At 37.0% G+C, this 20,566-nt stretch overlaps 1 protein-coding gene across 1 annotated transcript in view; it reads left to right on the top strand.

The window, feature by feature from the left end:
* LOC127852846 (xylulose kinase-like) overlaps positions 1–20,566 on the top strand; it is a 35,537-nt gene that overhangs the window by 8,509 nt on the left and 6,462 nt on the right. The window contains 10 exon segments of the mRNA XM_052386859.1: positions 6,209–6,310; positions 8,210–8,341; positions 10,094–10,153; positions 11,221–11,343; positions 14,647–14,762; positions 18,155–18,160; positions 18,630–18,739; positions 19,107–19,126; positions 19,128–19,181; positions 19,722–19,818. Coding sequence (XP_052242819.1) covers positions 6,209–6,310; positions 8,210–8,341; positions 10,094–10,153; positions 11,221–11,343; positions 14,647–14,762; positions 18,155–18,160; positions 18,630–18,739; positions 19,107–19,126; positions 19,128–19,181; positions 19,722–19,818 — 820 coding nt within the window.

The following is a 20,566-nucleotide window of genomic DNA, read 5'->3' as shown; positions in this document are numbered from 1 at the left end:
TATTTGCTATAGTCATATTTGCTATAGTCATATTTGCTATAGTCATATTTGCTATAGTCATATTTGCTATAGTCATATTTGCTATAGTCATATTTGCTATAGTCATATTTGCTATAGTCATATTTGCTATAGTCATATTTGCTATAGTCATATTTGCTATAGTCATATTTGCTATAGTCATATTTGCTATAGTCATATTTGCTATAGTCATATTTGCTATAGTCATATTCGTTTCTGCATTTAGCAATCGTGGACAGCCTAGATGGACCATCCCGTGTAAACAATATGCTGTGAGCCTGTCCACATTAAACCTCAAAACAATATCGGACACCAACTTAAAAATAATGGAACAGCCAGCTGGTGAGGTGATAGAGCAAGTTGCAACTGAATCCGCTAGGTTTGCAGCTAGTGATGCTATCTTAAATATAATGACGTAAGAATCTATTAATTGGATTATCAGCGGTAACAATCAATTTTAGCATCATTACACGGAAAACATCAAACTATATAAAATGTGTTGTAAAACCAATTATCTTTGTTGACCGCCAATCTCACAAGTGTAAGTTAGGCAACGTTTGGCAGGCCTTTTTATAAAAATCCTGCGGGTAGAATGTCTGACCCATTCCCAATTCAAAATACAAGTATTTTCGCCCAATTACCTGAAAATTTTCCCAATCCTAGAATAATAGCCAAAATAATATGTCAAAAATAGCAATAATTTTCTTAAAACATCATGGTTTTGTTCTTCTATATTAAAACAAATTTCATGGCTGGTAGATCAGCAGTTCACACATTTTATGGCTGGTAGATCAGCAGTATGATTATTAACCTAATAAAATTCCAATATATTATGTTAAGTTAAGTTGCATTCTAAATGTGATATTGCATGTCAATATTTTACTAGATTGCAATGTCAACTTTGTTTCCAGTTGAAGGAAGGGAACTCCCGCAGGTTACTCATATGCATCGGTGGAAGTCCAGTCTGGTAGTCAGTTCACAACATACGTCACACCAACTGTTCCAATAAGTCAAGAGGCTTTACAAGTTACAGGCATTTCAATGACTGATGGGACAATGACATTCAGTGGATAAGTTGTGCAGCCAGTGTCAATATGAGTGGATGTCTAAAGAATTATACATTGGCTTGAAAAGTTTCGAAATGTGTGCTAAGTTGTTCATAATGGTCGTCGTTTTGATTTAACAATTTTTGTTTCAATCTTGGTAAATGTAAGTGCAATTGATATTTTGTATAACTGCGCTTTTATCGATTCTCTATCAATATTCAGAAAATTATATATCCAAAGCAGTCCTTGAAGCAAGTTGATTTAGTTTTGCAATTGCTTGGTGAAACATACAATGCACAAGATGCTATGGTAGATGTGGCAGCACTTAGAAAGTTGCTCCAATTTGTGAATTTGTCTTTAAAAGATCTAATGACCCACAGCTTTTCCCCGTTGGCTGTGTCAAAAAAATTGCTTTCAACTGTGCTAAAGCCCAGAACTGTCCAACATTGAGCCCACTCTTTTCAAGAAGTGTAATGAAAAGGCCTACTCTGCTAAATAATATTGCTGGGTCAGGGGTAAAACTTGTGTAATTAACAATGCTTAATAACAGTGGTGGAGAGGATGCAAAACATGATGTTTTCATTTTTAAAAATGCTGAAGGCTTGCCTAGAGTCACTTATTCTAACAAGTATTACATGAAGTTGTTCTAAACATATGTAAGTACTTAAAGGAATGATTTGAAAGAAAATTTCAATTACATGTTTTATTTCAGTACCTACAGTATTTTTTCAGTAATTACAGAAGTCAGATTGTGTGCATTTCTTTATTTATTTTTAGCTCATCTATTTTTTGAAAAAAAATTATGAGCTATTGTCATCACCTTAGCGTCGGCGTCAGCGTCCGATTAAGTTTTGCGTTTAGGTCCACTTTTCTCATAAAGTATCAATGCTATTGCATTCAAACTTGGTACACTTACTTACTATTATGAGGGGACTGGGCAGGCAACGTTAGATAACTCTGGCTTGCATTTTGACAAAATTATGTGCCCTTTTTATACTAAATTGAAATTTTTGGTTAAGTTTTGTGTTTAGGTCCATTTTATTCCTTAAGTATCAAAGCTATTGCTTTCATACTTGCAACACTTACTAACTATCATAAGGGGACTGTGCAGGCAAAGTTATGTAACTCTGACTGGCATTTTGACAGCATTATGTGCCCTTTTTATACTTAGAAAATTGAAAATTTGGTTAAGTTTTTTGTTTAGGTCCACTTTTTTCCTAAAGTATTAAAGCTATTGCTTTCATACTTGCAACACTTACTAACTATCATAAGGGGACTGTGCAGCCAAAGTTATGTAACTCTGACTGGCATTTTGACGGAATTATGGGCCTTTTATACTTAGAAAATTGAAAATTTGGTTAAGTTTTGTGTTTAGGTCCACTTTACCCCTAAAGTATCATAGATATTGCTTTCATACTGTGAACACTCGCAAACTATCATAAGGGGACATTAAATGATAAGTTGCATAACTCTGGTTGTCATTTTTATGGAATTATGGCCCTTTTTTGACTTAGTAACTTTGAATATATGGTTACATTTTGTGTTTAGATCCACTTTACTTCTAAAGTATCAAGGCTATTGCTTTTAAATTTTAAATACTTTCATGCTATCATGAGTGTACTGTACATGGCAAGTTTTTTACCTTGACCTTTGAATGACCTTGACTCTTAAGGTCAAATTATTTAATTTTGCTAAAATTGCCATAACTTTTTTATTTATGATTCGATTCAATTGATACTTTGACAAAACAACTCTTACCTGACATACCACAATAGACTCCACCCAAACCATGCCCCCCCCCCCCCCCCCCCCGAATCCCCCCCCCTGAATCCCCCTCAATCCCCCCCCATTATTTTTTTTTTAGTTAAAGAATATCTAATTAATGACCACAACACCCTCATACTATACCCCCCCCCCCCCCAAAAAAAAAAAAAATTTAATGCCCCCGGTAGGGTGGCATATAGCAGTTGAACTGTCCGTCAGTATGTCAGTCAGTCTGTCCGTCCGTCCAAAAAAAACTTTGACATTGGCCATAACTTTTTCACTTTTGAAGATAGCAACTTGATATTTGGCATGCATGTGTATCTCATGGAGCTGCACATTTTGAGTGGTGAAAGGTCAAGGGCATCCTTCAAGGTCAAATGTAAAAGTTATGGTGTCTGTCCCTCCGAAAACTTTAACATTGGCCATAACTTTTTCAATATTGAAGATAGCAACTTGATATTTGGCATGCATGTGTATCTCATGGAGCTGAACATTTTGAGTGGTGAAAGGTGAAGGTGAAGGTCATCCTTCAAGGTCAAATGTCAAATATATGGCGTCTGTCCGTCCGAAAACTTTAACATTGGCCATAACTTTTTTAATATTGAAGATAGCAACTTGATATTTGGCATGCATGTGTATCTCATAAAGCTGCACATTTTGAGTGGTGGAAGTTCAAGGTCAATGTCATTCTTCAAGGTCATCCTTCAAAATCAAAGGTCAAAAAAAAAATCAAAGCGGCGTTATCATGAAGCTACACATTTTGAGTGGTGGAAGTTCAAGGTCAAGGTCATCCTTCAAGGTCAAGGTCATCCTTCAAGGTCAAAGGTAAAAAAAATCAAAGTGGTGTTATCATAAAGCTGCACATTTTGAGTGGTGGATGTTAAAAGTCAAGGTCATCCTTCAAGGTAAAAAAATATATATATAAATTCAAAGCGGCGTTCTCAAGAAGCTGCACATTTTGATTGGTTGAAGTTCAAGGTCAAGGTCATCCTTCAAGGTCAAGGTCATCCTTCAAGGTCAAAAAAATAAATAAATTCAAAGTGGCGTTCTCATGAAGCTGCACATTTTGAGTGGTGGAAGTTCAAGGTCAAGGTCATCCATCAAGGTCAAGGTCATCCTTCAAGGTCAAAGATAAAAAAAACATCAAAGTGGCGTTATCATGAAGCTGCACATTTTGAGTTGTGGAAGTTAAAGGTCAAGGTCATCCTTCAAGGTAAAAAAAATATATAAATTTCAAAGCGACGTTCTCATGAAGCTGCACATTTTGAGTGGTGGAAGTTCAAGGTCAACGTCATTCTTCAAGGTCAAGGTCATCCGTCAAGGTCTAAGGTAAAAAAAATAATTTCAAAGCGGTGTTATCATGAAACTACACATTTTTAGTAGTGAAAGTTCAAGGTCATCCTTCAAGGTCAAAGGTCAAAAAAAGTTTTCAAAGCGGCGTTTTCATGAAGCTGCACATTTTGAGTGGTGGAAGTTCAAGGTCAAGGTCATCCTTCAAGGTGAAGGTCATTTTTCAAGGTCAAGGTCAAAAATAAAATACAATTCAAAGCGGCGTTCTCATGAAGCTGCAGGTTTTGAGTGGTGGAAGTTCAAGTCATTCTTCAAGGTCAAGGTCATCCTTCAAGGTCAAAGGTAAAAAAAAAATAATTTCAAAGCAGAGTTATCATGAAGCTGCACATTTTGCGTGGTGGAAGTTCAAGGTCAAGGTCATCCTTCAAGGTCAAGGTCATCCATCATTCAAGGTCAAAGGTCAAAAAAATAATATTTCAAAGCGCGTTCTCATAAAGCTGCACATTTTGAGTGGTTGAAGTTCAAGGTCAAGGTCATCCTTCAAGGTCAAAGGTAAAAAAATAATAATTTCAAAGCAGCGCAATAGGGGGCATTGTTTTTCTGACAAACACATCTCTTGTTTTTTTTCAAACATGGTTAAAAAACACAAATATTTATTTTTATTATTTTATTTTTGAAATACCGTCCAACCATCCCACCCAAGAATCCCCCCGCCCCTAAATTTTTTTATTTTTTTTTTCATTTTTGGAAGATAATGTAATAAATGACCACACCCCCACGCTATACACCCCTCTCCACTCCACCCCTCCCTCCTTTGTGATTGAAATTGAGATAGGTCCCTACTCCTTTAAAAAGAAAAATAGATGAGCGGTCTGCACCCGCAGGGCGGTGCTCTTGTTTTCATTATTGTTATCACTCATGTCTTGTATTAAGTTATTTTATCATCTACAATCATATCCTGTACTAAATATACAAACATTGTTAACAAAAAATACTAAAAAAAATGAGTTTATTTAATTTATTTATCCCCAGGGGTAATTTAATTTAGAAGAAAATTCAAATTATGGGTCATCATACAGAAAAAATCACGAAAAAAAAATGTGCATGGAAAACCACCCTAAAAATTTGTAATAAGACCACATATCGTATGAAGTTAATGAAAATAATACTTTTAATGGGTTTTGGAATATTGCCCATTACAGTTGTACTACCTTAAGCTGAATTCCTCCCTTTTGATGTAAAACTTATTTTTCAAATAGTTAATACATTTGCTGTATCTACATACAAATGAAGAGTTTAATGAAGGCTGTAAGGGGGGGGGGGGGGATTTTTCTGGCGGTTCTTAAATCACACCACTCTGCATGGGTGGTATCTTTGCCCTATCACACCACTCTGCATGGGTGGTATCTTTGCCCTATGAGGCATCACACCACTCTGCATGGGTGGTATGTTTGCCCTATGAGGCATCACACCACTCTGCATGGGTGGTATCTTTGCCCTATGAGGCATCACACCACTCTGCATGGGTGGTATGTTTGCCCTATGAGGCATCACACCACTCTGCATGGGTGGTATCTTTGCCCTATGAGGCATCACACCACTCTGCATGGGTGGTATGTTTGCCCTATGAGGCATCACACCACTCTGCATGGGTGGTATCTTTGCCCTATGAGGCATCACACCACTCTACATGGGTGGTATGTTTGCCCTATGAGGCATGATATAGCTCTCTGATCAGATCAAAGAAAATTAGAATTAAAAAAATGCTCATTGGAAATGCAGTGCCATTTAACTTGATGTCCACTTTTCGTAAGTAAACCGCTTGTGAAATTAACTATGGTTTCTGTTTTAAAGTTTGATAATCTGCAATAATTGTATTTCTAACCATTCTCTGGTTTTTCACACATCTATGAAATGGGGCTGTTTGTTTTCATTTTGGAAATACAAGATCATTTCTTTCTTTAAAGGTAAAATTTAAGTAGCATTTGAAGAAAACAATTGTCTAAAGGGAGGACACATTATCATGGCCCGTCTTCTTTAAAAGGAAAGCAAAAGCTCTGCCATGTATTTCCTACCATTGATTGCTGTAGGAGCTGGCCAAGCTGACTGGTTCTCGGGGATTTGAGAGGTACACAGGGGTGCAGATCATGAAGGTTGCCCAAACAAATCCACAGGGGTACCAGCAGACAGAGGTGAGTTGACTGGTTCTCAGGGATTTGAGACACAGGGGTGTAGATCATTAAGGTTGCCCAGACACAGGGGTACAGCAGACAAAGGTAAGGGGCCACAATGTAGGCCTTTTCCTGGCATATCTACATTAAATAGATCCATTCCCAAACCAAAGTTAAAAAAAAATATTTGAAAAAATTCCCCCCCCCCCCCATCAATATTTTTTTGGTCACAAAACGGCCAGGAAAACCCTGCAGGGGGTTTGAGCATGTCCCATATGGACCAATAACATTTAAGATTTTATGCCCCCGGATCGAATGATCGGGGGTATATTGTTTTTGGCCTGTATGTCTGTCATTGTATGTGTCTGTCTGTCCCAATACTTTAACCTTTGACATAACTTTTGCAATTTCGATGATAGCAACTTGATATTTGGCATGCATGTGTATCTCATGGAGCTGCACATTTTGAGTGGTGAAAGGTCAAGGTCATCCTTCAAGGTCAAATGTCAAATATATGGCTTCAAAGCGGCGCAGTAGGGGGCATTGTGTTTCACAAACACAGCTCTTGTTAGTACGAAATAGTAATAAGCAACACAAAATTAAATAGCATAAATATTATTAAAATTTAGCACGGCGTCCTATATTAAAAACAGACATTTTTGACCACCTTTATTAATTTCACGCGTCTTAAATCCGCTATTCACAACTTTTTGACACTAGGTCTGAGGTGCAATAAACCGGCCCTGAGCGGTTTAGAGAGGTACAATTACGTATGGAATTACCCAATTTTGATCCAAAGAATGACCGGAATTCGGAATTGAGGGGATTCCGGTCTTGAGGAGATATTTTACCCATGGTTTTATAGGGAAAAAAATGGGACCGGACAATTTGTCCGGTTTTGAGAGGATTCCGGAACAGAGAGGATCCGGTTTAGAGGGTTTCCACTGTATAATAAAAAAAAATCTGACAATGGTGGAATTTCTGACAATGGTGGAGCCGGTAGGGGACATATATTGCTCGGCAATAGTCTTGTTTAAACTAATAATTTTATGTGCTTAAATGTTTAAATGTTGAGTCTAACTTTTATTGCATCTTATTACATGTTTGCAAGTGGGTATATTGGAGTCACTCTGTCAGTTGCTTGGTCGGATGTTAAATTAGTTGGTTTGTGGTTGGTTCATAAATATTATAGTAAGTTTGTGCAGTCAACTACTGATACTTTTCTGAAATTATTTCATTAAGACTTAAAATATGTCAACTCCATTTCTTGGAAAGTGAAATGTGTAAGACACTTAAAGGCCCAATGATCAACAATTTATGAGTTATGTTCCATTGAACTAAGCCATTTTTATTGTAGAAGCATAATTTATTCTAAGTTTGTGGAGTAATTTTCTTTAAAGCGTCTCAAGCTATTTACCTGAAACTAAAATTGTCACCACTGTGAAGTGTAGATGTGCAAGACACTGTTTACATGTGCAGTGGTCCTCTTATTCCTGAGTTACATGCCCTTGAACTTAACCCTGTTAATTGCCGTCATATTAAATTCTGTAAGTTTATATAGCAAACTACTTTCACATTTCTTAAGCCATTGATTTTAAACTTTAAATGTATCATCACCTATAAAAGTAGATGTTAAGCCATTGACGTGACTAAGCCATTGACATGACTGCTACGGCTGTGTTGAAGAAGTGCAGGAGTGTCTCTTGTGATCTGGAGAGGAGCAGATTGATTTAAAGAAAATTTTGTTTTTCTTAATCTCAAAAATATTGTGTCTTCTTGGTGAAGAAAAATGCAATAAATTGTCTCAGTAAGAATTTTGCTTTTGAAACAAATGAGCTGAAATAGGTATGAATGATAACTGATTGAGTTGAACTCAACTTTATTTCATAGTTTAAAATAATATGTAGATATTTTTTTCAGCGTATATCATTAGTGAGCAGCTTTGCAGCCTGCCTGTTTTTAGGTGACTATGCCCCCATAGACTACAGTGATGGGTCAGGAATGAATCTGCTTGATATCAACACTAAGGCCTGGTCTACTAAATGCCTTGAGGTAAGCCAAGGCTTTGACACTGAAATGTGTTTTATAGGTGTCCCCAAAAATAAGTTTAAGAGCATGCAGTTGTTGTAAGCAGAATTATGCACTCAGCCTTGAAAGTCACTGCTTTAATCATATTTATGCCTCTGGTAGGGTGGCATATAACAGTTGAACTGTCCGTCAGTCTGTCTGTCTGTCTGTCAGTCTGTGCGTCCGTCTGAAAACTTTAACATTGGCCATAACTTTTGCAATATTCAAGATAGCAACTTGATATTTGGCATGCATGTGTATTTCATGGAGCTGCACATTTTGAGTGGTGAAAGGTCAAGGTCATCCTTCAAGGTCAAAGGTCAAATATATGGCTTCAAAGCGGTGCAGTAGGGGACATTGTGTTTCTGACAAACACATCTCTTGTTTTCAAAATGTTTGATAATCTTTATTGCACAAAATTGTTTTTGTACAGACAAACACCCAGAAAGTGTTGGGAAAGTTGGACATAATCAAGGAAAACTTTGAAAGTCAGACGTTTATTTGCAGACCATTGCTCATTCTGTCCGACAGGAATTTGTATGCCCCCCTTCGAAGAAGAGGGGGTATATTGTTTTGCACATGTTGGTCTGTCCGTTGGTCAGTTGGTCCGTGCACCAAATGGTTTCCAGATGATAACTCAAGAACGCTTAGGCCTAGGATAATGAAACTTCGTAGGTACATTGATCATGGCTGGCAGATGCCCCCTATAGATTTTTAGGTCACTAGGTCAAAGGTCAAGGTCACAGTGACTTGAAACAGTAAAATGGTTTCCGGATGATAACTCAAGAACGCTTAGGCCTAGGATTATGAAACTTCATAGGTACATTTATCACGACTGGCACATCGATCATGGCTGGCAGATGACCCCTATTGATTTTTAGGTCACTAGGTTGAAGGTCAAGGTCACAGTGACTCGAAACAGTAAAATGGTTTCTGGATGATAAATCATGAACGCTTAGGCCTAAAATATTAAAACTTCATAGGTACATTGATCATGACTTGCAGATGACCCCTATTGATTTTCAGGTCACTAGGTCAAGGTCAAGGTCAAAGTGACTCGAAACAGTAAAATGGTTTCCGGATGATAACTCAAGAATGCTTAGGCCTAGGATCATGAAACTTTATAGATACATTGATCATGACTGGCAGATGACCCCTTTTGATTTTCGGGTCACTTGGTCAAAGGTCAAGGTCACAGTGACCTGAAGCAGTAAAATGGTTTCTTACGTATTCACACAATGGCTGCCACTACAACTGACAGCCCATTTGGGGGGCATGTGTGTTTTACAAACAGCCCTTGTTTTAATAAAAAAGCAAATGTAATGAAGATGGCATGCCGATGGAATGAAAAGCATGTTGTTTAACATTATTTTTTTTGCTGATGTCATTTACCTTTATCCGTCAGGAACAAAATGGTTTCAGGCATTCTCATTTGACCATCATATAAAAAGGATCAACATCAGATGATTCAGACATAATAAGAGATACATAATACTATTGTCAGTTTTATTAACTGATTATTTATGGACAGGCGCAAATGTTGCTTTTTTAGATTAGTTTTTTTCCAAAAGAATATGCACAGTGACGGGTGACATACTCATGTGAGGACACTGTAACATACATTTGTGTCTGTTTTTAACCAATAAGTATTCTAATGTATAATCTTATGTCAAGAAGAATTGTGCCAAATTAAGAAATATATAAGTTTTGCAGACCAATATGTATCTTTTGTTCCAGGCATGTGGTGAAGGTTTAGCAGAGAAGTTAGGGGAACCGGTTCCATCCAACACTGTTTTAGTAAGTTTGTGTATGATAAATACTTGAGGCATGTAATTGGGAAACAGGGCTCATTTCACGCATGTGTAGTCTTGGATCAGCCTGTTAAGATTGCCAAGGCAATGTCAGGGTCACACTTTCCACCTAATAATGGATTCTCTAATTGGCTTAACAGATTATACACTATGTCAAGTTTTCCTATGACGGTATACCAGTTGTCTACTATCATCTGTTTTGGGTTTATCCATGGTGCTGTAACTGTTTCTAAGTCATATTGTTTAGACTTCAATCTCCCCCAAAACCATGTCTTTAGATGTATATATTATATTTCCCAATATAGAGATTTGTAATCAGAGGTTTTAAACAAATACGTCAAGAGTGTGTACTATAGGGTCTATACACAACATGTGTGTAGCAGTAGATAAAGATCTTTCCTCTTATGTTAAGCACTGCATAAAGGGCTCATCATTCAATGTTCAACACATGTTGAAACCTTGTGGTGTTTTTCTCTGCACTAGGGCTTCATCTCTCAATGTGTAGGTTAGGGCTAAGAAATCTGCATTTGTGGGAAAAAGTTTTGATTTTTACTAACACACCTATTATTGAGATAAATTAACGTCCACAATGTAATAATAAGCATCTATTTTAGAGATATTTAGAAATGAATATGTTGTAGACAATGCCTAATTAGGTTACTGGTAGCACTAACATTGAGTATTTCTGTCTGTCTGTCTGTCCGTCCGTCCGTCCGTCCGTCCGTCAGTCCGCCCGTCCGTCCATCCGTCCGTCCAGATCCTGCATTAACTTTAAAACTTCTTCATATTTTTTTCATGAAACTTGAAACATGGATAGATGGCAATATGGAGATTATGTACGTCATTTCCATTTGTTCCTACGTCAAGAATTATGGTTGCTATGGCAACAAAAAAATAAAAAATATAAAAAATACTGACAATGGTGGAGTTTCACTGGCAGGGGACCATATTGCTTGGCAATCCCTTGTTTTAATTTGTTAAGTAAATACAAAACCGAAAAAGTGCGTATCTAATTGTAAAGGATTAAGCAAAGTGTTGATTGTTTTACTCCAGGGCTCCATATCCCAGTATATGGTGGAGAGGTATGGGTTTAGCCCGGACTGCAGAGTGGTGGCTTTCACAGGAGACAACCCTGCGTCTCTGGCGGGGCTTGCACCCAGTGAGGGAGATGTACTGGTGAGTAGAGCCCGCCTTGCACAAGTAGTCACAAAGCTGTGAAGGCAAAATCTACCAGGAACATTCCAGAAACAATATTGGTAGAGAAACTCTTGTTATCTTCCACTTATATTTTTTTATTACCTCACCTTGCTCAGGTGAGCTTTTGTGACCGGTCTTTGTATGTCATTTGTCCGTCAGTCCGTCCTTTAACATTTGCCCATAAACACTCTAGAGGCCACATTTCTTGTCCCATCTTCATGAAACTTGGTCAGAAGCTTGTTCCCAATGAAATCTCGGCCGAGTTCGAAACTGGGTTGTGCCGGGTCAAAAACTATGTCACTAGGTCAAAATAAAGAAAAACCTTGTAAACACTGTAGAAGTCACATTTCATGTCCAATCTTCATTTAACTTTGTCAAAATGTTTGTCCTAATGATATTTTGGTTGAGTTCAAAAGTGGTTCCGATCCGTTGTAAAACATGGCCGCCAGTGGGCGGGGCAGTTTTCCTTATTTGGCTATAGAGAAACCTTGTAAACACTCTAGAAGTCAAAATTTTTGCCCAATCATCATGAAAGTTGGTCAAAACATTGGTTCAATTGATGTCTCGGACAAGTTCGAAAATGGTCGAGATCGGTGAAAAGACATGGCCGCCAGTGGGCGGGGCATTGTTCTCTATATGTATATAGTGGCAGTTTTCCCTATTTGGCTATAGAGAAACCTTGTTAACACTCTAGAAGTCACAATTTTTGCCCAATCATCATGAAAGTTGGTCAAAACATTGGTTTTATTGATATCTCGGACGAGTTTGAAAATGGTCGGGATCGGTGAAAAAACATGGCATTTTTCTCTTTATGTATATCGTGAAAACATGTGAACACAGTGGAAGTCACATTTTTGGCCCAATTTTCATGAATTTTGCTCAGAACATATGTTTCCTTGATACGAAGGTTGAGTTAAAAAATGGTTCCGGTCAGTTGAATAACATGGCTGCTGGGAGGGGGGCAGTTTTCTCATTATGCCCCACCCCCTTTCGAAGAAGAGGGGGTATATTGTTTTGCTCATGTTGGTCCGTCTGTCCACCAGATGGTTTCCGGATGATAACTCAAGAGCCCTTATGCCAAGGATCATGAAACTTCATAGGTACATTGATCATGACTCGCAGATGACCCCTATTGATTTTCAGGTCACTAGGTAAATGGTCAAGATCACGATGACCCGAAATAGTAAAATGGTTTTCGGATGATAATTCAAGAACACTTATGCCTAGGATCATGAAACTTCATAGATACATTGATCATGACTCGCAGATGACCCCTATTGATTTTCAGGTCACTAGGTCAAAGGTCAAGGTCACGGTGACCCAAACCATTTAAATGGTTTCCGGATGATAACTCAAGAACGCTTATGCCTAGGATCATGAAACTTCATAGATACATTGATCATGACTCGCAGATAACCCCTATTGATTTTCAGGTCACTAAGTCAAAGGTCAAGGTCACGATGACCCGAACTAGTAAAATGGTTTCCGGATGATAACTCAAGAATGCTTAGGCCTAGGATCATGAAACTTCATAGGTACATTGATCATAACTCGTAGATGACCCCTATTGATTTTCAGGTCACTAGGTCAAAGGTCAAGGTCACGATGACCCGAAATAATAAAATGGTTTCCGGATGATAACTCAAGAATGCTTAGGCCTAGGATCATGAAACTTCATAGGTACATTGATCATGACTCGCAGATGACCCCTATTGATTTTCATGTCACTAGGTCAAAGTTCAAGGTCACAGTGACCCAAAATAGTAAAATAGTTTCCAGATGATAACTCAAGAAGGCTTATGCCTAGGATCATGAAACTTCATAGGTACATTGATCATGACTTGAAGATGACCCTTATAGATTTTCAGGTCACTAGGTCAAAGGTCAAGGTCACGGTGACCTGAAATAGTAAAATGGTTTCTGGATGATAACTCAAGAACGCTTATGCCTAGGATCATGAAACTTCATAGGTACAATGATCATTTGCAGATGACCCCTATTGATTTTCAGGTCACTAGGTCAAAGGTCAAGGAGACCTGAAATAGTAAAATGGTTTCTGGATGATAACTCAAGAAGGCTTATGCCTAGGTTCATGAAACTTCATAGGTATATTGATCATGACTCACAGATGATCCACAGATGATACAGTGCCAAAAAACGTATTCACACAATGGCTGTCAATGTCATGGTGACTCAACTTAGAAAAATGGTTTCCGGATGATAACTCAAGAATGCTTACGCCTAGGATCATGAAACTACATAGGTACATAGATCATGACTCGCAGATGAAATAATGATGAAACTTGACCAGGATGTTTGTCTGGATAATATCTAGGTCAAGTTTGACATTTGGTAAAGATTGAATGAACCGACTCCTCTCAGGTGAGCGAACTAGGGCCATCTTGGCCCTCTTGTATTAAATGCAATTGGCCAAATGCTTGTAAAATACAGGACATGACATATACATATAATGCAACATGAGACAAGAAGTTTATTTAGGGACAAAAATGTTTTGTAAAATTCTCTTGATTTATAGTCTGAATTTTGCCTAGATAAGAAGCATCTGTTGATCCTATACCGATGTTGACTGACACAAAACAGACTAAACATAACTGTTCTGGCTACAAACACAAGGAGATTTATGCTTTTAGAAAGAGTATTTAAATATTTCATGAAGTGGCCCAGTGAAAATCTGCACAGAGACTCTAGACTCCGGAACATTAAAATAATCATGACCAATATCATAAAGTCTTATGCTGTTAAACTGTATGTTTATACTTTTTAAGACTAGAAAATGTTTCATATTCTAACCTTTTCTAAAAAAAGGTTTCTCATTGAAATACTTTTCTTAAGTACAACTGATTACATTTGTGAGAGACACATTAGAGGTTTTAGTTAAGGCTGTTGTATCTGATATTGAGATGTACAGTAGATACTACAAGTAGAGTCTAAACCCTGGGCTTGGTAAGCAATTTACTGGTTTGAAGTTACCTGACTTTGATACCATTATTCATTTTATTTGCATTGGCAAAATAACTCCTTTTTATCTGTTCTGCTCTGTTGTGTTGTGTATATAAGTAAAAAAAACCTTCAGCTTAAGCTGTTTGTGGGAATAAAGACATTATGTCTGCCTGTCAATGTATTTTAGGATACATTTATTTTTTTTTCCATTTCATTTTACAATCCTATTTTGTTGTTATAATAAAACTTTCTGTAATTTAGTTATTATGTACTTGTGTTACCATGGCACTCAACACTGCCATGGTAACAATCCTCACACAGGTAAGCCTGGGATCCAGTGATACTGTGTTTCTATGGATTCCACGAGCCACGCCCAATATGGATGGAGTGATATTTGTCAACCCCCTTGATCAGTTCACTTATATGGGGCTGGTTTGGTAAATAATGCTTAATTTTCTCCCTTTTGTAGTACAGAATTGTAGTAAGCTAGTTCAAGATCACTATGTATGTCAATATGTTGGTGATATTTTAAAAGCCTATAGCATTCCATCTGTCATGAGCACATGTATACACATATTTCAGTATCACTGGTGTACCTCATGTTATATAGTTAGGGGGGGGACTGGAATAACCATCATGATGGAAGTCTTTCCATATGTCTGTCAATAAACACAAATTTGTGTTTCCCTCGACTTCATCATGCAATATTCAAACTTTGACATATTGTTCTTTATGAAGTTTTTCATGTGCGAATATTCTCTCTTTAGGAGTAATTTCCGTTTTGTTGATAATCTTGTGCAGAGAATAACTCCTTTAGCATTGATAAATTTAACTTCTTGCATATAGTACAGCCATTTTACATATCTGCAGTGCGCTGCAGTCGGCAGTCTTTTGTCAGGCAATCCTTTAAAGGCCAAGATCAAACTTTTGGGTCAAAACCATACTTTTAGTTCCCCACGTACAGTGATAGAACTTGGTTTTGTTTGTGCATCAACCACCTACATAATAACGACATATGTCATTGGTGGATCTTCTTTTTCAGTATTGTTACAAGCTCTTGTTATGCCCCCAGTAGGGTGGCATATGGCAGTTAAACTGTCCGTCAGTCTGTTCGTCCGTCCAAAAACTTTAACATTGCCCATAACTTTTGCAATATTCAAGATAGCAACTTGATATTTGGCATGCATGTGTATCTCATGGAGCTGCACATTTTGAGTGGTGAAAGGTCAAGGTCATCCTTCAAGGTCAAAGGTCAAATATATGGCTTCAAAGCGACGCAGTAGGGGGCATTGTGTTTCTGACAAACACATCTCTTTTTTCAATATAACTTCCATTATTAACTTTCTTATTAGATAATGAGGATGGCCTAATTATTTTGTTTTACTTCAATGTGGTGTTGGTATTTACATGTTCAATTCGCGTTGCTATTTACATGTTGAGTTCCATGTTGATATTTACATTATTAATTTGATATTCCTATTGCCCATACCTAGGCATTGTGTATGTTCTTGTAAGTACAGGGGATTATACTATTTTAATTTATATTTAAATCAAAGAAACAGGGGTCATTTCATAACTAGTTCTACACAATATCTACAGAACGCTTTGACATAAACCCATTCTATATAATATGATGGTAACATGAATGGAAATGAGGATGACTATTGATCTTAAGGCCAACAGATTCAAGTTCTAGATCATAGGTACTTGTCAAAGTAAAGTTGTTTCTGCACGATATTGTGAGAATTATTTGATCTTCAATAATCCAAATTGGTAAAGTGGTCATTTGAGAGAAATGAATGATGCCTATTTTAAGAAGGTCACCAGATCAAAGGTCAAGGTCACAGGGGCTTGTAGCAGGAAATTTCGGTGCTATATTTTGAGAACAGTTTTATCGATGGTCATGCTAATTGGTGTAGTTGTTACTTCTGAGGCAAACTATGGCTTTGGGGTAACCAAAGTCCCTAAGACCAAGATGATTTTAATTCAATGTCCTGAGAGTATTTATTTAACCCTACAGACGTTGGAGCTGGTCATCTTGGTACAAATCTAATTGCAAAATCAAAAGTATTTTTAATCTAATTCTTTGCTAAAGGTTCAATTATTAACAATTTTGTTATCCTGGCCACCTTTGCAAATCAATTACGTTGACCTTTAAAAAAAAGAGTAAATCAGCAAGTTATACCTATTGAGTAATGCCTTTCAGCATACTCTTCCACATTCAATCTTTGACAGTTTTCCATTTTAAAAAGCATATATCTATTTGTTCACATTTTTAATGAAAACATCTTTGTTTTCATTTTATTTCACTGTTAGCTTGATCTTTAATAGGTTTATGCCTTGTTTCTGTGTGGATCAAGACAACTCAGACCAAAAACAGTCAGTCTTTTTACCTATTGGTAGGGCTCGATTGGTCAAAGTCTGCTAGGGTACTACTTACATGTACCCCGGGTACTCTTAAGTATAGTTACATGTACCCCGGTTAAGGTAAATATACTTAAATGTCCCTGGTCAATATTGGACTGTACCCGAGTTGTATTCCCGCCCCAAATCTGATGTCGTAAAACTCCCTACCGATTACCATAAAACTATATTGTTTATCTTAAACAAACTCCTCTTTTAAAAAACTGCATCAACATGCTTTTTGAGTATGAGTTTCGATAATATAGAGGCCATTTAACAGAAAATTGACATAAATGTGAACATAATTAATTTTATAAAAATAGCCGACAACAACCGATTAAGCGTTAAAATTCCCGGGTACGTTTAAGTATGTTTACTGTACTGTAAGTATACTTAAGAGTCCGGGGTACATGTAAGTAGGACCCGAGTCGACAATGACCGATTGAGCATTCGTAGGGCCAGTTGCAGCCAGTATAAACACCTGGTCATACTAACAATGGTAGCATCCCCCAAACATTATGTCTGAAATCCACATCATACTTTCATTGAAATTCAAAATGTTGAATGTTGGGTATGTTGATATCTTAACCAAATTACCACAATACTCATAAATCGAAAAATAATACAGACATAACAACTTTTAATTACAAACATTTAAAGAATAAGCAAAAGCATTAAAAAAAGAATATTTGTTTGGATTTGGGTAATACCATGAAATAGGTTCTTATTCAGGCAAGAAAATGTACACATTTTCACTTCTGCAAGCCCTGGTGAAAATATCTATTTTCCTCAGCTTTACTCATAAAAAATGTTTCAAGCTATTACCTTAAATGCAAACAAATTTCCCTTACTATTCCAATGAAAATCATATAATAAATTCTCATTCCTAATTCTCGACTACACTGTTGCAGGTGTCACTTGGAACAAGTGATGTTATACTGTTCATGGTGTCCGAGTTTGTGCCCTGCCTTACTGGGCTTATAACATTGTGTCCTTTATCAGCCCACTGTATGTACGGCCATATCGGGTAAAGTCAGCCTGCCTCATGTTTGGCCTGGCTGTTGAAATGTAACGCTGTCTTTGTGGCAAAATTGGCTTACAGTTTGTGCAGTTATTAGAGTTGCCATTCATTTGACCTTTGTTGTCAATATTTGATATATATACATTATTTATTTCTTATTTAATCACAATTTTGAGTTGGTGATTTGCAGCTTCAGTGTTTTTAACCTTTTCGTTTGAATTTAAAATGTTGAACTTTTGTTTCTGTACTGTTGAATGTTTTCCCTGTTTATTACCTGACCTTGTCTTGCACAATTTTGAGTGAGTGATTTTCCATTTCAAAGTTTCTATTTTCTACTGATTTTATATTGTTAATCTTTTATTTCTGCCATGTTGAATGTTTTTCCATGTCTACTCCAAAGCCTAGTTTTGCGTTGCACAATTGTGTTTGCATGTTTTTGATGTCTTGCTGTCTACTGTTAGTTTAATTATCATTTATTGCATAGAGTCATTAGATATCTACTTGCTTGGAGGTGTCTTATTAGTAAATCTTTTACAAGTTCATTTCATCTGCTTTTGTAACCATTTAAAAGACTTCTGGTGCATTTTGTGTTTGTGTTAAATGTGCTTATGCAATCTTAACCACTTTCAAGCATTTTGCCCAAATTGTCCAGTCCTGGCTTGTGTCCTTTTGCCTGAACAAAAGTTGATTCAGGATTTGATGAGTTCCATTTTTTCAATTTATTTACATCTTTGAGAGCCATATTCAAATACTGATAAGTACACTATAATTCTGAAGATATTGGTTATAACGATGAATATGGTGATTTTTATCCCATATACACATACTATTTGGGTCTTAAAATCAACAAATTCAGTATCAAGTGTTTTTCAGTTTTAAGAACTGGGTCACTGACACGGGCTGGTGTGATGGAGCGATGTGCAGGGGCATCCTGGGACACCTTCAACAGCTTACTGCAGAAAACAGAACCCGGCAACCAGGGCAATATTGGTGTGTGCTTGTTAGTATTTGATGGCTAGTGAAACTGCAAAATCATTTATGTTTGTCTGTATGAAATTTCATGTTAAAAAATGAAGATATGGGGGACATGTACATTTGTGGACCACATGTTTGTGAATAATTCTTGGGGGGAGGGAGTAAATTACAACTTAATATAAAAAAAAACATTGACAATATTTGAATTTAATGTGTTTCTTTAAAAAAGCATGAACTAAAATTTAAGCCATATTGAACATGCTTAATCTATTATACACATGTACCACTGTGGTGCAGAAAATGATTACAATGTCTGGAAATTTTCATTTAAGGTTCTGTGTAATATAATTATGTTTATTAATGATAGGATTGCTTGTTTCAGGAATTTTCTTTGATGTCACCGGAAATCCAACCTGTTGTCATGGGAACATTCAGGTTTAATGAAAACAATGAAATGGTAAATTTTAAAGTAATTCCTTTTTACTTTCGCAGTTTCAAAACGATGCTTAATAAAGAAGATTGGATGTTATATTGACCGATAACTGGACCTCCTTACTCATTTTATGTTTTTGCTTTGAAATAAATTTCTTTAGTTTTATTACTTATGCAATCAAAGAATGCAATCTGGCTTTAGGCTTAATCCCAGCAACACATGGTTTCATAAGCTTAAGTTAACTCTTTCAGTGCGGGAACCGAATTTTGAAGGCATTTGCAAACAGTTTGGATCCAGATGAGATGCCACAGAACGTGGCGTCTCATCTGGATCCAAACTGTTTGCTATTCTGATAGTATTCTTTGAAAAAAAATCGAAGAAAATGCTAATTTTAGAAATTCAGCAGACGAACATTTTAGCAGACGACTAAATTTCCCAGCATGCAAAGGGTTAATTTTCTGATGAAACTATGTACATGCCATAAACTCTGTTTTCTTAGAGCATGGCTCATATGCATTAAGCCTGGTTTTTCCCATCACATACTTCTAACTTTTTTTTTTCCAGGTGGATAGTTACCCCTCAGAGGTTGAAGTGCGGGCAGTTCTGGAGAGTCAGTTCCTGGCCCACCTCATGTATGCTAAGGCCTGTGGCCTTACTATAAGTAGGTGCCTTCATAGCTGTAGTGTAGCAGAATCCTGTCATGAATACATCCAATATAGTTACGCCCCCCATTCTAAGAAGTTGGGGTACATTGCTTTGTTTAGTACGTTTCAACCCTATGGTATGATGGTCACTTGCTAGAAAAGACCAAAATTGTAGATTTTGAAGTCAACAGGTGAAAGGTGAACGTCGCAGTATTTGTTATCATAAGAACTTTTTCAACATGATATATAGAGACCATTTGTCGACATTGGCATGCTGGATACTTTGAAAAGGTCAAGGTCACAGAGGCATGCAGTTTTAACAACTTCTTTTACAATTGCACATGTTGACGTCATATGGGCATATTGACAAAAGATTTTAGTTCCCATTAGTTTGAATGACAATATTTAACCCATGGATTTATGTCATTTTTAGCTCAGCTGTTTTCGGAGAAAACCCGAGGTATTGTCATAGCCAGCTGATTCGCCGTCCGCGTCAAGCTTAAACCATAACATTGGCTCTAAAATCAAAGTGCTTCCACCTACAACTTTGAAACTTCATATGTAGCTGCCCTTGATGAGTTCTACATGCCACACCCATTTTTGGTTCACTAGGTCAAAGGTCAAGGTCACTGTGACCTCTAAAAAAAATCTTCTGACAAGCTTTCATTTATTCAAAACTGCACCCGCAGCGGACAAACTGGCTATGACAATACCTCAGGTTTTCTCTGAAAACAGACGAGATAAAAATGAAGACTTATATTACCT

Source organism: Dreissena polymorpha, chromosome 12 (genome assembly GCF_020536995.1).
Source record: "Dreissena polymorpha isolate Duluth1 chromosome 12, UMN_Dpol_1.0, whole genome shotgun sequence".
Taxonomy (NCBI): Eukaryota; Metazoa; Mollusca; class Bivalvia; order Myida; family Dreissenidae; genus Dreissena; species Dreissena polymorpha.
This window is presented reverse-complemented; position numbering and strand designations above follow the sequence as displayed.